At 15.7% G+C, this 18,715-nt stretch overlaps 3 protein-coding genes across 3 annotated transcripts, besides 34 other annotated features; 1 reads left to right on the top strand and 2 right to left on the bottom strand. All coding sequences in view use genetic code 6, as the record gives it.

Moving 5' to 3' along the window:
- Nucleotides 1-1,078: 1,078 nt before the first annotated feature.
- Nucleotides 1,079-1,160: a microsatellite.
- A 379-nt stretch (nt 1,161-1,539) lies between these two features.
- Nucleotides 1,540-1,574: a microsatellite.
- Nucleotides 1,575-2,568: 994 nt separating this feature from the next.
- Nucleotides 2,569-2,623: a microsatellite.
- Nucleotides 2,624-2,844: 221 nt separating this feature from the next.
- Nucleotides 2,845-2,883: a microsatellite.
- A 454-nt stretch (nt 2,884-3,337) lies between these two features.
- IMG5_072680 (peroxisomal trans-enoyl isomerase, putative) lies at nt 3,338-4,306 on the top strand (the record flags this gene model as incomplete). The annotated part of the gene is made up of 3 exons (XM_004036662.1): nt 3,338-3,539; nt 3,588-3,655; nt 3,752-4,306. The coding sequence occupies 3 exons, from the start codon at nt 3,338-3,340 to the stop codon at nt 4,304-4,306; spliced, it is 825 nt and encodes a 274-aa protein (XP_004036710.1).
- Nucleotides 3,674-3,750: a microsatellite.
- Nucleotides 3,685-3,750: a microsatellite.
- A 657-nt stretch (nt 4,307-4,963) lies between the features above and the next one.
- Nucleotides 4,964-5,019: a microsatellite.
- Nucleotides 4,965-5,016: a microsatellite.
- Nucleotides 5,020-5,574: 555 nt separating the features above from the next.
- Nucleotides 5,575-5,639: a microsatellite.
- Nucleotides 5,640-5,985: 346 nt separating this feature from the next.
- Nucleotides 5,986-6,064: a microsatellite.
- A 1,784-nt stretch (nt 6,065-7,848) lies between these two features.
- Nucleotides 7,849-7,885: a microsatellite.
- Nucleotides 7,886-9,472: 1,587 nt separating this feature from the next.
- Nucleotides 9,473-9,550: a microsatellite.
- Nucleotides 9,480-9,571: a microsatellite.
- Nucleotides 9,506-9,572: a microsatellite.
- Nucleotides 9,506-9,573: a microsatellite.
- Nucleotides 9,574-9,584: 11 nt separating this feature from the next.
- Nucleotides 9,585-9,636: a microsatellite.
- A 62-nt stretch (nt 9,637-9,698) lies between these two features.
- Nucleotides 9,699-9,755: a microsatellite.
- A 348-nt stretch (nt 9,756-10,103) lies between these two features.
- Nucleotides 10,104-10,798, bottom strand: IMG5_072670 (hypothetical protein; the record flags this gene model as incomplete). The annotated part of the gene is made up of 1 exon (XM_004036661.1): nt 10,104-10,798. A coding segment is annotated over one exon (693 nt), but the record flags the coding sequence as incomplete, so codon positions are not given.
- Nucleotides 10,799-11,526: 728 nt separating this feature from the next.
- Nucleotides 11,527-11,553: a microsatellite.
- A 1,447-nt stretch (nt 11,554-13,000) lies between these two features.
- Nucleotides 13,001-13,077: a microsatellite.
- Nucleotides 13,078-13,240: 163 nt separating this feature from the next.
- Nucleotides 13,241-13,341: a microsatellite.
- Nucleotides 13,246-13,297: a microsatellite.
- Nucleotides 13,289-13,319: a microsatellite.
- A 142-nt stretch (nt 13,342-13,483) lies between the features above and the next one.
- IMG5_072660 (kelch motif family protein, putative) lies at nt 13,484-15,410 on the bottom strand (the record flags this gene model as incomplete). The annotated part of the gene is made up of 2 exons (XM_004036660.1): nt 13,484-14,493; nt 14,540-15,410. The coding sequence occupies 2 exons, from the start codon at nt 15,408-15,410 to the stop codon at nt 13,484-13,486; spliced, it is 1,881 nt and encodes a 626-aa protein (XP_004036708.1).
- A 680-nt stretch (nt 15,411-16,090) lies between these two features.
- Nucleotides 16,091-16,115: a microsatellite.
- A 137-nt stretch (nt 16,116-16,252) lies between these two features.
- Nucleotides 16,253-16,354: a microsatellite.
- A 15-nt stretch (nt 16,355-16,369) lies between these two features.
- Nucleotides 16,370-16,404: a microsatellite.
- A 1,158-nt stretch (nt 16,405-17,562) lies between these two features.
- Nucleotides 17,563-17,651: a microsatellite.
- Nucleotides 17,590-17,688: a microsatellite.
- Nucleotides 17,591-17,672: a microsatellite.
- Nucleotides 17,600-17,673: a microsatellite.
- Nucleotides 17,689-18,089: 401 nt separating the features above from the next.
- Nucleotides 18,090-18,172: a microsatellite.
- Nucleotides 18,090-18,180: a microsatellite.
- A 2-nt stretch (nt 18,181-18,182) lies between these two features.
- Nucleotides 18,183-18,215: a microsatellite.
- Nucleotides 18,183-18,217: a microsatellite.
- Nucleotides 18,218-18,473: 256 nt separating this feature from the next.
- Nucleotides 18,474-18,515: a microsatellite.
- Between the last annotated feature and the right edge of the window lie 200 nt (nt 18,516-18,715).

Genomic DNA, 18,715 nt, shown 5'->3' with positions numbered 1-18,715 from the left:
TATGTGAATATAAATATAGTTTTAATTTATTTCAAAATATTTTTTATTAATGAATGGGTTTTTTAATTATTAAAATAATTATAAGAATAAAAATAAAAAATACTAATTAATAATAAAAAACAATTTAATAAATACTTTTAATTAAACAAAAAAAATAATAATAATGATAACAATAATAGGTGGAAATGGATATGTAGGACAAAGCATTGCCAAGCACGCATTAAATATGGGTATAAAAGTAAAATCAATAAGCCGTTCTGGAAAACCATCTGAAGATTCCCCAATATTAAACCGAACGAATATTGAACATATAAAAGGCGATGCTTTAAATCCTTCAACTTTTGGCCAAATTTTAAAAGAAAGTTCCAAAATAATCCATTGTGTTGGGATACTAAGAACAAAAAATCCCGAAGAATATAATAAAATGAATAAAGAAAGTCTTATATAAGTCATAAATTACATTAAAGAAAACACTAATGAATAAAAAAACATAAAAAAAAAGTTCATATTAATAAGCTCTAATCATTATCCTCCATTTATAAAAGAATATTTATCTACAAAAGAAGAAGCGGAGAATTATTTGCGTAAATAAGAATATATAGACCATATTATTTTAAAACCAGGATTTATTTATAGTTAAAAATAAAGACTTTGGAGTTTTCCTTTAAAAAAAATTATAGATATTACTTCTTGTTTTTTTGGAAAAAAAGAGGTTCTTAATTTAGCCAAATTCGAAAAATCAATATCTTTAAATGATTTGTGTATGGCTTCTTTATAAGTTTTAGATGATGAATTTTAAAATAAAACCTATTTTAATGAAGAAATAGAGGTTCTAGCGAAATAATTTAAAGAAAAAAATAATATTATTTTTACAGTTTGAATATATTTATTTGTTGTTGTTTTTTCTTTTAGGGAAAACGGGGGGATTATATTATTTTGTACTTGTTTTGTTTATTCGTTTGTTCTTTTTAATGATTTTATTTGATATTATTTATAAAAATATATAGATTAAAGTCAATTTATTAACATTTCGGAAGAAAATATGATAATAAATTTTATTATTTTATTATATGTATTTTATATAAATATATATATATATATATATATATATATATATATATATATATATATATATATATATTCTATATATTTCTATATATTATTTTAATTTTTAATAGAAAAATATCCATATTTTTTTTTTTTCTATTATTATTTTTTATATAATTTTAAAAAAAATCTAACAAATAAATTATATTATAATCATTTTTTTATTAAATGAAGATATTTTATTAAGAAATTTATATTAATAATTATTTCATTTTATAATATTATAAATATAAAACATTTATTTTTATTTCCTTATTATTTATATCAATTAGTTATCTTTTTTATAATAATATTAAACATTTTACTAAATTGTTTATATAATGAATTAACAATTTCATTTTTAAAAAAAATCAAAATATTTATTAAATAAAATGACGTGGAATTTAATAAAAATAAATAGAGTTAATAATAAAATAAACAAATGTACATTATAAATAAAAAAACCAAACAAAAAAATCAAATAAAAATGATAAAAAATATATTAATAATATCTATCTATTAATAAAGAGTATTTTCCTTTTGAGCCATTTATTTTATTAATTTATACCGTTCACATAGTATACCCTGATAGTGATTAGGTTTACTTATAAGAACTGCGTTTAAGATTATAATGAAGGGAATTAAATCTATGAACAGTGAAATTCTAACACTTTGAAATTAGACTTCTCTTTCAAAAATTTCAAAGCTGAAAATTATTTGTAATTATAAAATTTTATATTATAGGAGGCTGGAAAAAAAAAAAAAAACACACACAAACATAAACACAAAAAAAAAGCCCTAAGAGAAAGATATTTTAATAGTTGAACATAAAATTTATAAAAAAATAAAGTCTTAATTAAATTATATATATAGTAACAAAAAGAGGATAAATAAATTATAAATAGATAAATTATTATAAAACCTTTAAAAAGAAGCATTATAAATATATGTTTTTAATAAAATAAAAAAATTTTAAAAAAAAGGAATATCATTGAGTATAAAGTATTTCTTACTTTAAAATAGTAATTATTTTTAACTTAATATATCTAAATTTATTGAACTAACAAATATTATTTATATATAAAAATTAATATGGGCAAATAGGAAAATATAGTTTTAAAGATTCTATCAATAGAGTTTTTTTTTTCTTTGAAAAACTTTAAAAATAATGTATATAAATAACTATTATTATTAAATAAAATAAGGATATGAATATATACATTTTTTAAAAATCTATTATAATTAATAGAGGCAATAATTTATAATTAGTTGTTATAAATATTATATAATATATAAGTTATAATTCTAATTTAATAATATTTATATATAAATTTTATTTACATAATAATAAATGTTAAATATTTTTTTCATAATATAAAAATATATTTAATTTATATTTTATTAAAAAAATTTAAAATAATTATATCCATATATCCTAAATTAAAAAAAAAAAAAATGATAAAATCTATTAAATTCTAATCAAATAAAAATAATTATTTATAAAAAAATATTATATTAGATATAAAAATAATTATTTTTATTTTTTTAATTAATTATTTGTTTGTAATCCAAATAGAAAAAAATTAATATTTGTATAAAATATAAAATATTTATTGAAAACATAACAGTTTGCATAAAAAAATAAGATATAAATTTTATTTTTTGCATTTAATATAGAATTATAGAATAAAAAAAATATAATTAATATATAAAAAATAAAATTAAAATAATTTTTTTATTCTATATGAATATATATTTTAAAAATAATAAAATAAAATATAATATAAATAAAAATAAATATTTTTCTAAAAAATAAATAAATTAATTTTATATAATATCAAAATTTAATTAAATGGGAAAAAAAAAAATATTAAATAATTTTATATTTTTTAATATTATCATTTTTTCTATAAAGCGGAAATAAAAATATGTCCTTTTTTTTGCAGCCTAGAAACATTTTTTGATAATTTGTTATATTGAAAATAATTATGAAAAAAAATATTTAAAATTATAATATAAAAAAAAAAAATATTTTCTAAAAATACTTATAATAATAAATTTAACTTTTTTTTTTTATTTTATGAAATATAATAATTATATATTTTGTTAATTATTCTTATTAAAGCCAAATCAAAAAACCAAAAATAACGAACTTTTTTTTCTCTTAAATTTATATCTATATTTATATTCTTTAATTTTTATTTTATTTTTTTAATAAGGAAAAAAATAAAAAAAATATATATATATTAAAATGTACGATATTGAAGCCCTAAAATAAGAATAAATAAAAGAAAATTCAGTTATTAAGGATTTAAATTAAAATGGAGTCCTTACTATTACATTAAATAGACAATCTCGTTTAAACAGTTTATAAATAGGAATGTATGCATTAATTACTAACTTTTTAGATGAAGCAAATAAAAATCCATAAATAAAAGTAGTAATTTTGAAAGGTAAAAAAAATCAATTAAAATTAAAGATAATATTAAAAAAAAAAAAAGGAAAAGGAAAACACTTTTGTGCAGGAAATGATCTATAAAATTTCGATACAATTACTAATGATAAAGAAGTACATATACATTATTTTTATATTAAATAATATAAATATATAATATATAAATATATAAATATATATATATTTATATATATATATACATATATATAGAATTAGAAAAAAAGTTCCATTTTTATATCATAAAATATATTAATACCGTTTTGCTAAGCGTTTATCAATTTGAATAAACCACTAATTGCAGTAGTTTAAGGCGCATGCATTGGCGTTGCATTTAATCTTTTAGCTTTATGTGATGAAGTATATATAACAAGCGATTCTTTTTTTTAAGCGCCTTTAGTAAAACTTGCTTAAGGTCCAGAAATGTGCTCTTCTTATTTTTTCCCTAAAATTTTTGGATATTAATAAGCTTTTGAAATTATTGTTGGTGCTAAAAAACTTTCTTCGTCTGATTTGGAGAAATTTAAAATGGTAAATGGGGTGTTCAATACTTATTAAGAAGCTTTGGATGTTTCGAATCGTAGAGCAACTTAAATTTGTGATTAAGATTAAGAAAGTGTTATTGAGGCCAAAAAATTAATGAGACTAGATAGAGATATATTAAATAAAACAAATATTGATGAAAATTTAAATTTATAAATTAGATGGTCTAGTGATAAGTTAATACCTACAATAATGAAATTTTATTGTGGTAAATCTAGATTATGATTGAATTTGTGTTTTTTTTTTTTTTTTTTTTTTTTAATAAATATTAAAAATTAATTTATTAAAAAAAAAAAAAAAATCAGTAAAAAAGATTTTTAATTTATTTATAAAATATATTTAAAATTGTTTTGTCTTTAAATAAATTCTATAATTATTAATAATATGGGTTGGAAAATTTCATATTCTTTTTTTTTTGTCAATCGGAGTTTATAATTTATATATTAATTTATAATAAATATTGTGGATGAATTAAAAAAAAGTATATATATACAAAAATTATAATTATATTCAAAATAACAAAAAACTAAGAATAAATATATATTCAAAAATTTTCATAAATAATTAAATGTTTAAAAAAGGAATTTTCATTTAATATTAATAAATAAAGTTTTTTGATCTATTAAATTAGTATTTATAATAATTAATATAAATAATTTATTATTATATTAACAAAAACAATAAATCTTTTATATTAATCATTGTTTAATATAATTTTTTCATTATTAATTGATTTAGAAAATAATTAGATTTTTATATAATAAAAAGTATATTATATTATTATTTTTTTATAGAATATTTATAAACTAATTCCAAAAAAAAATTGTATATTTTTTGGTATTTATATATTTAAAAATTATTAGCACCTTTTTTTTTGTTGTAAAAAAATTAAATAACTTTAATAATTAAAAAGTAAATATTTAATTAAATAAAAAATTTAATGTATCATTTAATACTATGGAATTCAATTTAAAATGCTAAAATAATTTTAATAAAAAAATAATAAAAACTTCTAAAAATAAGTAAAATGAATTTATAATTAACTATAATATTTATTTTTTTACAATTTTATAAAACATTTTAATTAACTTAAAATTAGTAAGAATATGTTAAATAATGTCTAAAAATAGATAATTATGTTGGTAATAATTTATAATTATATAAATCGAAAATAGAATTTGCCATTAACTAAACTTAAGAATATTATGAATTGATAGCCCTTTCTAAATAAGCTAAAATAGTCCATACTTCAATATCTAATGATAATTAGGAAATTTATTCTATAAGCAAAATTAATAACTGTATTTAATTAAGTTTTATCTTGAAAGTAAGTACGAATTTTTTTATAATTGTAGTATTATTATTATGAAAATTTTAATGTTTTACATAGAAAAAAATTAAATTTAAGTAAAAAATTATAATATACATATTAAATAAATAATAATGTTTTTTATTTTATTTTTTTGAATTATATTATTTTTTTCGCCAAAATAATATTTTATAATAAAATAAAAACAAAAATATTTGATATTATTTAATAGAAATAAAAAAAAAATATACTTAAAATTATAATAAGTAGCAAATAATCTAATTGTATATATATAAACAAACATAAATAAATTTTACTACTATTAATATATAATATTTTTATATATTTTACAAATAAACTATTATGTATCTTTTCTAAAACACAAAAAAGCAAAAGAAATAAATTTTATTTTATTTTACATAAATTATAAATAAAAAAAATAAACAAAAAAACTAAAAAAGTTAATATAAGAAAAAAATTATAATTAATATACATTTAGTAAAAATAAAAGTAAATTATAAGAATGAATAAGAATAAAATATCTATAAATTATATATTTATAATAATAAAATAATGCCAAATTAATATAAAAATAATATATTTATATATATATATATATATATATATATTATATATATATATATATATATATATTAATTATATACATATATATAAAAGTATATTATATTTTTTTTTTACTAATGAAAACCCAAAATAAAAATAATAAATTACTTGCAATAGTAACTATTGATTTGGGAGAAAATGAAAATCTGATAATAAAGGTTTTTCAAAACGATGATTTAGTTAAAGTTGCATAAGATTTTTGTAAATTAAATAATTTAAAAGAAGACTGTATTTAATTTATAGTATAAAATATTCAAAAATAAATAAATAAAGCTTAATAAAAGTAGAAGGAATGTCAAAATAATTATTTTTCCAGTTAGCAAAGTAGTCAAAAAGATGATATTTAAAGCTAAACAACAAATTCATCATCTAAATAAAATGACTAAAGACCTTTTTATTATGATAATTATGATATTAATAATTAATAATAAAATAATAAATAAATATCGTTTGTAAAAAAGACTCTATCGAACATAGAAGAAGTATAAAATTCTACAATAAGTGAGAATAGTAATAAATAAAATCATTCAATAATAAACAAATAAAATGTTTCTTATGAAAAAATAAAAAATAAATAAATAAAAAACACATATCATTAATCTACGAAAATTCCTTAAAAATAAATAAATATAAATTTAGAAGATTTTGAAAAATAAATATTAAAACAGAAAAAAGATATATAATAAAAAACAGAAAAGTCTCCTTTTAAAGATATCTCTAAACCTTAAAAATCAAATAATAGTTTAAATTAAAATTTAAAAAATAGTAAAATATATAAAAAACAACAATAAGGTAAAATTAAAAAAATAAAAAATATTTATTATATAACTAAAAAAAAAAGAATTAAAATAAAACCATATATTATATTAAAAATATGATCCAAATATAAATATTTTCATATAATATTTAAAAACGAATGTTTTTGATCAAATGGATACAAATAAAGATGGAATTATTTCTGCTTTTGATATTAATATAGATGAAATATAAATTGATATATTAAATTCTTTACAAAATGTTCTATATGATATGGTTGATTTAGATCTTTGTTTTAATTTCGATTAATTTATAGCATATATCCATTCTAAGCATTTATTTAAAGAGATTTATGAAGTAACAAAAATCAAAAAGAAATTATTTATACAATATTTTGCTTTTTTTTAAAATAAAATAGATATACCAAAATGAAATAAATACATAAAAAATAATATAAGGATAATAAAACTCATCAATGTAATAAAAACAGAAAGACTTAAATGATTTTTCGTTTTAAGATGATATATTATAAAGTAATAATACAACCAGTTAATTTGGTACAAACAATTATAATGACTAAAAAGAAGATGAAGATATTGATGTATAACCCCATTTTGGATTTTAAGAAATAAAAAATAAAAATATTCTTTAAAATAATTTGTCACCAAGATATTAATATTTAATAAAAAAGTCATTTAATAAATGATTTTTTGGTTATTTTTTAATATAAAAAAATTCATATTATAAATATGACATTTATTTTTTTAAAATATTATATAATTATTTAATTTCAATAAAGAATTATTTATTTTCAATATTTAGCCTCTAATTCATATTAAACACTATTATTTTTATTACTTTTAGACTATTATAATTATTCGGTGTATTCTTTATAAAAACTTTCTATTTCAGGGTTTTTTTTTTAGTTTTTTAAGCAAAAATTTGATATAAGATTTCTTAAAAGAGCTTTTTAATCAAAGATTTCTTTATTTTTGCAATGATGAAATATTAAATATTCTATAGATTTATTTAATTTTATATATTCTTCACAGATTTAATCATATAATAAACAATCTTTTAATTTAAATAAAATAATAATATAAATAAAAAAATAAAGTATTTTTTTAATACTATTTAATATAAACATATAATCTAATTCTTCATCTTCAAAAACTGAAAAAAGCCCATTCTAAATATTTTAAAGTGCTTTTTCTAATTAATCAAACATTTAAAATTAATCTTTAAAATTTTAAATGTAATCAACATTATTAAAGTCGGCATAACAAGTTAAAATATGTAAAACACAATTAGTATTTTTCTAAATATTTAGGTCTTCTTATTTAATTAGTAAATGAGAAAGCGAATTAATGAATCTTTTTTTAATTTCTTTTTTTGGATTTTATTTATATTCCATATATTTTTTAAATATAATTTTATTTCCTAAAAGTATATCTAATCCCTTTAATTTTTTTTTTTTTAAAAAAAAAAATGATATCATTATAATTATATAATTTTAATTTAAAATAAAAAACTTCTTATTTAATTCCTAAATATTATATTATTTCAAAAAAAGCACATTATTCTTCTAATTAACTTGAAAAAATACAACTTTATAAAAATAATAGTATCTTATCGATAAAAGGATAAATTTAAAACTGACTTGAATTCGAATACATTTTAACAAAAAGAATAACAAGGTATTTTCTTAAGTAAAAATCTTATTTTTCATCAAAGGCTTCTTAAATAATTTTTTAAAAAATTTAATGTGAAACTAGAAAATTAGAATTATGGCTTCCTTCCCCTAATTTTGAAAATATTTCAACAGCATTATATTTAACTAAAATGTCTTCAGTATTATATAAATTAATAATATTTTCGAAAATTCCTTTTTCAACCATTTTTTAGTGCAAAATATTACTTTTATTAGACATTTCTACACCTAATTCCATAAATCTTAATTATATAACTTCATTTTATTTAAATTCTAAACCTTCATTTGTTTTTTTTAACCAGTAATCATTTTCCATAAATATATTATTATTTGCTTTTTAACAACTTTTTAACATTTTTTATAAACCTCTTAATATTTTTAATCCTACTTCTGATTCTTCATCTGCTAATAGATAAGATAATACATTCATATAAACTTCTTAAGGATTTTTATTAATTATTTAATTTATTTATATAGCTTATAAATCTATACATTCGGCAATAAGTAACCTTACATGTGTCTAAGGATGAGAAATTAAATGTTGCAAAACTTCTTAATCATCTTTATCTTCTGAAAACAAAAATATTAGTATAAATTTTAATCTCGAAGCCAATTTTTTATAACCTATTCTACTTTTTAATATATTATTTAATCTTATGTAGCCAAAAAACCAGCACCTACTATGACCTTGACTCTATATTATGTGACAAATTATTATAAAAAAGGATTTTTATATAAATTCTTTGATAGTTTATCTAAATCCTTTATAAATTCGGCTTACATTTTTAAACGAAAAAATAAAAATATAATAAAAAAATATATATAAATTATTATTTATATAAAAAAAAATAACAATAATGGTTTAGAAATTTAATAATAATAAATTTTTATATGCATATAATAAATATTAAGAAAGAAGTAATAATAAAAAAATTATAGTAAAAAGAGAAATAAAAAATTAAATATATACTTGATATACAAATATTTTCATTAAAAAAATATAAATATAAAAATATAAAAAAATATAAATAAATAAATAAATAAATAAATAATTATATAAAATAAAAAATATTTAGTAAATATATAAATAAAATATATATGCTTTTTATATATATATATATTTTTATTTATATATATATATTTTATTTATTTATAATTAAATAAAAATAATATATATACTTATATTTTTTATTTTAACTTTTAGTGCGTATATTAAATTATTATAATAATATCTATTTTTAATATTTATTATAAAAATTTTTTTATATTTATTAATATTTTACCCAATATATATATATTATATTTATTTTAAATTATTTAAAAATTTATGGATTTTTTAATATTAAAATATATCTTTTTGCTTATATTTTAATAATTTTATTTTTTATTTATGAAATTCAATAATTCTATTATAACTTATTCAAAATAAAAATATTAATTAATAATTTTGCTTATTTTATATAATTGAATTCATATTTTTTTACCAAAATAAAAATATTATATTTTTTAAATTAAAAGTAAAATCTATTTTATATATAAATAATTTTTTTTTAAAATAATTAAAAACAAATAATTAAAACATTCCATTTTTTTATTATCACGGCTTTAAATCAATAAATCAATCAATCAAATTAAAATCCATTTTATTAATAATCATCTTTAACTAAGTAATCTTCTTCCTTTACTAAATAATTTTAGAAAGATTCTTGTTCATCTTCCTCTTCTTCATCGGCTTCTTCTTTAATTTAGAATTTTTCTTAGACATCCTAAGTATTATTTGAACTACTTTTGATATTATAATTGAATTATTTAACATATTTTCTTAACATTCCCATCTTTTCTTCTTTATGTAATTGGAAGTCAAAACCGAGTTTTTCTGCTTTTTTAATTTACGAAAAATAATCATCTAAAGTTTTCCTTGAAAGACCAACCATACTAGCGGCAAGATCTAAATTAAGTTTAAGATTTTCCCCTTTTTGGTTAGTATAACCATTTTAATATAATTTTCTCCATTCATCAACTTTTTCTTTTACATATTAAATTTATCTTTCCTTAACTCTTTTTTCTCTTGGTCTTTATTATTCTTAATTAGTATTGCCTATACTAAAATATAGTACATTAACTTCTTTGAAATTCTATAAATTAATGGAGCGAATTTAAGTTATTTCTAAATATTTATTTACTACAGGATCATATATTTAAATATTCTAGGCTTATTTTATAGGGAGATTATATTGTTATTATATTTATTCAAATAGTTCATTTAATAAAATCAAGTCGTTATTAGTTAAAGGAATAGGAACCTTATTTAAGTTATAGATTGTTTTTTGATTTGTAAAATCAGTTATGCTTAAATCTTTTAAAATGTATCTTTTATCAAATAATTACTTTTCGCATCCTTTATCAATTAAAAATTAATGCTTACTTTTTAAAGATTTGTTTTGAATTATTTTCATAATTTTTTATAAAGTATATATACGTATGTCTTTCTTTCTTTTTTTATTTTATTTATTTAATAAAAAAAAAAAAAAAAAAATTAATATTTTTGATATTAATACATATCAATTATTATAATTTTTGTTCAGTGTATTTATTAAATTATAAATTTTAAAAAAATATTTTATAATATATAAATAATATTTATACATCACATATTAATAATATTTATATTTATATTTAAATTTTTTTTTTTTTTTTCTTTTAAAATATATCTTAATATTTTTTTATTAATAATATCATTTATAAATTTTATTTTTATTTTATATTTGATATAAAATATCAATTTTTATTTAAAAATAAATTATAATAATTACAAATTAACTAATAAAATAAAATATAATTTTAAAATAATACTATATTATAAAAAATATGATTGTTGTGGCATTATTATTCGGAATTATATCAGGTTATTTGATGGAAGAAGTTTCTAATTAATATTTTCCTTACGAAGCTATATTAAAATAATGGATCAATTCATATTTATCGTTTAATCGATTTAATTTAAATTATATAAACAATTTATTTTTTCGGAATATAATATATCTATTTATTAGTAATTTTTTATTAGTAATTATTAATTTTATAGAATTAAATTGGTATACAAAGATACTTATGGCAGACTTTTCTACTTACTTTTGCTTATTTTACTATAATATTTTTTATAATAAGATTTCATTCAAATCGGATATTTATAGAATGATTGGTATCCTTGTGGTTAATGTATTTTTTTCATATACATAGGATGTATTAAATATAAGAAAAATCTACTTAATATTTATAATATGCTTATACCATCTGATAATTTTAGCATTATTAATAAGACAGAATAAAAAATAAATGAATCATAAAATTAGTGGAAATATTTAATAATGTTTATAAGTATAAATAGATAAATCTAGTGATTATTTTATAATTAAATAAAAAATGAGTATATCTTTGATAAAAATTCCAAATATAAATATGTTTACAGATAATGTGGATCGTAAAACCTTAAATAATATTAATTTTGAATCTATTAATTAATTCATATAGAATAATTAAGGGGCTAGAGATAAAATGAATTCAATTGATAATAAAGACAATATATAATTAATTAAATTAAAGTCAAAAGCTTAGAAATTAAATTACGAAGTTATTCAAACTATCCAATTATAATCATCACTATTTAATTTGAGCCATTATTATAAAAAAGAAAGCATATTTACTGTATAGCTTGAAGATTAACTTTATTTTTACTCAACTATTGATTTATAATAATTAAAAATTTTATAACTAGATTTAAATACATGGAGCTATTTATTCCATTAATAGGAACCTTATTGCATATAATATTTGTTTTGTATAGAAAAGCAATAATTTTAATTTACTAAAATAGATTTATTGAAAGAAAGAGATTAAATAAATAATAAAGGTATTATTTATAAGAGTTATACATGTAAAAGTTTAATACCTTCAGAAAATAATTTATTACTTTATAGCAATTTTCATTATGATAATGATAATAAAACTATAGAAAATTTAATAATAAATGATAGTGAAGTTTTAGTTTCGATAAATATAAATGAAGATTATAAAGTAGAGAATTTAAGTATAAAATTATTTTTATAGAGTAACTCAATTATTGAATTATAATAAGTAAATCCTAGATAATTTTTTATTAATGGCATTTAATAAGTTAACAAAGAGATTTTCGATATACCTACTTATTTGGTTTATAAAAAATTTACACTATTTAATGTTGATATTTAAATTCTAAAAATTGAGAATTTGAATAACTATGTATTAATAAATCATGTAAATATGCACAAAAACTCTTATATTTATGGAATATCAAATAATAATTATATTGAATTAGTTAATATTTAAAAAGTTAATAAAATTTGGTATTCATATGGAACTATTTATTTTTTAGACTAATATAATAACCTTGAATATATTTAATAAAACATTAGTTTTTTAGAAGAAACTAGAGATTTAGAATGCAAGACAATGATCATATTTGATTGAAAATAAAATATATATAAAATATATTTTATATTTACTCATGAATAAAATTTTATTTAAATAATTATTCATGAATAAATTTTATTTAATATTATTAATAAGATATATATATATATATATATTCAATTAATTTTTTACTTTTATAAAGGAAGAAAAAAATTACTAAATATTTTTTGATACTAAATTTAATTTTAATAGTTACCTATTAAATATATATTTTTGAATAAAAACAAAATGTCATATATAAATTTTATTTAATAAAAATAAAAATTAAATAAAAATAAATAAAAATAAATAAAAATAAATATAAATATATATATATATATATATATATAATTATTAAAATATAAATATAAAGAAAAGTATATTTATTTATATATATAAATTAATTTTTTTTTTTTAAATAAAAAAAATAATTATATAAATTACTTATTTATTTTTAAAAATATATATATATTTATTTATATATAAATTAATTTTTTTTTTTAAAAAAAAATTCTCATTAGTTTTCATCGTAAACATACATTTTGTATAATTCTTTATATTTTTCATAATGATTATCCATATTTTCCATATCCTCCTCTTCATGAAATTCGTCCAATTCAATATTTATTTCTTATAAAGAAAAAGAAATAGCACAAGACCAGCAATCTAAGTTATCTAAAATTTATTTTTAATAAGATTCAATTTAATGCCATTATTTATTTTCTAAATTCAAATATTCACAAATATGATAATTTCCTCCTATAGTATATAAATTATTACCAAATATAATACACTTATTTCTAAGATCTTTTCCATTATCCATTTTAGAAAAGAGACTAATTTAATCATTTTTAAACGAAAAAACATCACTTGAAAAGCATTCATCGTAACCACCGCCTAAAATAAAAATAAAATCTTCATTATTTGCGTTTTTCCAAGAAACAGCTGCCGCATTAGATAAAGGTTTCTCTAATTAAATAGGTAAAATTTCCCAAAGATCATTTTAGTTATTATATTTTTCAATTATACTTAATCTTTTAATCCCATCAAATCCTCCAAACGTATAAACACAATCTCCTTAAGGATTTACACAAGAAGCAAAAGCACACTTTTAAAAATGCATTTTACTTACTTTTGTCCAAATATCACTATTAAAATCATAAATTTCACAATTATTTAACATTTTACATTCTATTGCATTATAGCCTCCCATTACTAATATTTTATTATCAGCTAATCTTAGAACACTATGTTCTTTTCGTGCATAATGCATAGAATTTAATTTTTTTACCTCTCTTTTATGGACTGAAATTTAATACACTTCATTTGATTTTCCTCCTCCACATATTAATATATTACCATTCTATAGAGTTGTTGAGGCAGAAAAACTCTAACAAATAAAAGAATAGTTTTATTATGCATTATTTATTTGATTTAGATAATGTATTTACCAATTATTTTTCTTGAGATCATATTATAAAACAGTATTATTGTTTCCGAAAAAACAAATTCTTGGATTATTTACTTTTTTTTTTTTTTTATAAATAATAAAAAATATATAATTATTTACTTTTTTATATCAGAACAGTACTTTTTATATTTTCATATATTTGACTATTAAAAATAAGCTCTGGAATATTCAGTTTTTAAGTTACTTTTTGCTATTTTGAGTTTTATTCTTTTACAAATTTTACTAAATCTTCTTCAATTTTCTCTATTTAATTTACAATTAAATCATTTTTAACAACTTTTGTATCTTTAAGTTTTAAGTCCAATTCATTAACTTTTTAAATTTATTATTGTGCATATTCTTATAAACTTGCTTATAATTATATATCAAATTCTACTTAAGTTTTAAACAAATCGAAATTCTATTTATATTCGTGTATAACTAAATCTTTTTGCATTTTTAATTCATTTATTATTTGCTAAAAATGATCTTCTATTTTTTTAACTTAAGTATCTTATATTTAATTATAATAATCAATATTTTTTAAATGAATATCATTTTCTTTTTCAAATATACTTATAAATTCGTTTAATTTTTGGTTTGCTTTGTCTAACCTTTCCCTTAGTAAATACACTGAATGTTATTATTTTACAAACTTATGTCCTGAATGAGAAGCAATGCATTACATACACATGTTTAATTAACAATCTTCACAAAAGAATAGGCAAAACTCGAAATGCTTATCACACATATGGAGTTTTTTTTAAAGCTATGATTATTTTATTGCTAAATCTAATGCTATATAATTTTTGGATAATTAATCAATTTATAAATTCCTTTCAAATTTTCTCCTACAATTAGGGCATTCTAAATAACTTTTTAAACTAAGTATTTATTTCAAACAATATTCACAAAATGTATGTCCACAAGGAAGATTTCTTGGAATTTTTATTATTTCATCATAAAGCTCAGCACACATAGGGCATTCCATTTGTTTAAAAAAAAAAATAAAAAAAAAATCTTTTATAATTTTTTTTTTTTTTTTTTGATATAATATTTTAATTTTTTTTGTAATAAGAATATATTATTTTAAAATTGTATTTATTTATTATTAATTAATATAAATTTTAATATTAAATTTATAAAGAAATTCCTTTTTTTAATAATAAATTAATTCAAAGACCAAGTTAAATAAATAATTTATATTTTTTTTAATAATTATCATAAAATTATTAAAATTATATATATAGAAATTATTATTTTACTTTTAATAAGATAATTAATAATTTTAACTATAAATTTTATAAATATTTTGCTTTTGATTTGTAATTAACTAAATGTGAAAAATTAATGGATAAGAATTTAAAATTACTTAAATATACTATCATTATGACAATTGTATTTTAAATTTACTACTTACTACTTGAAATCAAAGAAAAAATAACTGTTTAATAATTTGAAAATAAATAAAGTCATATGATGTTTATTTTATATTAAATTTTAAATTTTATATTTACAGTATTAACTTTTTATTTAATTATATATTTATTCTTTAAACAAGTAAATAACAAAAAAAGTTTACTTTTATATTTCGATTTTTTGTTTTGTAATAATGCTTTAATATATAAATTATATAAGTTTAATATTATTGAATCAAGAAAAAAAAAAAAAATATATATATATATATATATATATAAACTTTAAAGCGTTATAAGTAGTGTTTTAAATTAACTTTTATTAAAATAAAATTTTAATATAAATATATATATTTTTTTTTTTTTTTTTTAAAAAAAAAAAAATTACAAAATTATTTTAATATCTAAATATATTTTTTAAAATATTATGAAATTTTTTAATCATATATTAAGATATAAAAAAAAATATATATATAATTTTTCAATATATATTTATAGTTTTAAAATCAAATAAATATATTATATTTACACTCTTAAAAAAAAAAAAAAAAAACAAAAAAAAAACAAAAATTTAAAAAAGTTAATTTAATAAATAAAATCATTATAAATATTCAGAAATATCCATAATAATGAGCTTAAGAAACAATGAAGAAGTTATTACAAATGAAAAATATAAAATAAATGAATTGAGTAAATAAAACTAAATAGAATAATTTTAATAATTTTTATTTTTTATTATGTGTTTACAAAATTTATTAATAAAAATATTATAACATGTAGATAATTTGAACAATAATATTTTGAATTAGAATTTTTCTCACTATTAGGAGTATCAAAATAAATATTAATTAGGTAATTAAATGATATTTAATTCAATATTTATTTTAATATTTAATATAGAAACATTTTCATAAAACAATTCATTTAACAAATTAGATGGAGAAATACCAATCAGCCCTTATATATGTAGCCCTTATAATTTACATAATCAAAAATAAAATCAATAATTTGATTAAATTCTTATAAATAAAAGATATCACTCTAATAATATATCACCTTTTTTAGATTAATTAGGATTTAACCCAATCATTTCCCCCCAAATAAATTTAAAATATGATGTAAATATTAATTAATTAAGTTATCTTAACGACATAAAGTTTCATTATTAAGATTTCGATAACAAAAATAATAAAAAAAATGCATTTTCTCCTAGTCCTTTAACAAGATAAAAAAATGATTTTTATACTTAATACTATGCAAATAATAATGAAAATGAAGGATTGTTTGAAAACGCTTGCATAACAGAATATTGGGCAGATGCAAACACTAGTTATTAAAATCTGAACGAAAAATGCCAAAAAAAACATTATGAAGAAGAATAAAAAGAGTAATCTATCTAAAAATAATAAGCATCTGAAATAAATAATACCCCAAGCTAGAAAAACAACACTTGTAATTTTTAAACACCAAAAAAAACTTAAAAAAGATAGAATATTATGAAAGACAATGATTTAATTTTATTAACAAATAATGATTAAATGACTGGAGGGAGAAGTCAAAGAGGGCTTAGAAATTTAAGTTTAAAAGTAAAGGATATAGTATTTGATTTAAAAGAAACTTCATATAAAGAAGTAGCTGAAAAATTAATTAAGGATTTAGATGAAAAAAGATAATCAGGTTAAGAATTTGTAAATATTTTAAAATTTAAATATAAAAATTATACATTTAAATTATATTTTAAATCTAATATAATAATTATATTTAGATATATATATAATATTTATATTTGCATATATATATATATATATATATATTTATATATATATGTATATATATATAATTTTTATATTTATAAAAATATTTTTTATCAATTATCAATTTTATTATTATAATTATTTATAATATAAAATTTAATTTATTATTTTAGGCAAAAGATGAATAAAACGTAAAAAGAAGAGTTTATGATGCTTTAAACGTACTTATAGCTGCAGATGTTTTAAAAAAGGATGGGAAGAAAGTTATTTCTGAGCATTTATTTACTTATAAGAATACTATAAATAATTAAAATATATCAAATTAAAAAAACCCTATATAAGAAAAACAATTCTTATAAGAAGCTTTAGTAAAAAAATAAAATAAATATTTATTAATAATTTTTTAGAAAACAAAAAGAATCAGATTAATTAAAAAATATAATAGTCTTAATGACTTAGTATTAAAATATATATCTTTAAAATCTCTAATAGAAAGAAACAAATAATAATAATAACAATAACAATAATAACAATAATAACAATAATAATAATAATAACAATAATAATAATAACAATAATAATAAAATATAATTAAAACATAAACATAAATATAAACATAAACATAAATAAAATCTTTATTTCCCATTTGTTGCTATATATTCGCCTTAAAATAATGAAAAAGTAATATAACTAATTATATTTTTTTTAATTTGTTAATATAGATAAGCATAAAGAGATATAAAAACGGATCTATATGGGTTGGCTCATTGGTAAAATTAAATCTTTATGGAGATATTGATATTTTAGTAAAATCAAGTATGTTTTCTACAGAAATAAAATAATAAAAATTTTTGATTTAAAATTTAGTAGAATTTATAAGAAGTTTTAATAAAAAAAAAAATTAAATTAATAATTAAAAAAATTAAAAAATGCTTCCAAAATAAGAAGAAGAAATATAAATGGAGGTTACAATTTAAAATAATTAAATAAAAATTTATTCAAATAATAATGATAAAAGTAATAGTTAAAAAGAATACTAAAAAATAAAAACGATAACTATTAATAACATCAAAAAATGAAATTTAATTTATAAAACTCTAATTAAGAAAATAGCAACAATAGTATAG

The sequence above is a fragment of the Ichthyophthirius multifiliis genome (assembly GCF_000220395.1).
Source record: "Ichthyophthirius multifiliis unplaced genomic scaffold scaff_1120509250413, whole genome shotgun sequence".
NCBI classification, from domain to species: Eukaryota; Ciliophora; class Oligohymenophorea; order Hymenostomatida; genus Ichthyophthirius; species Ichthyophthirius multifiliis.
This window is presented reverse-complemented; position numbering and strand designations above follow the sequence as displayed.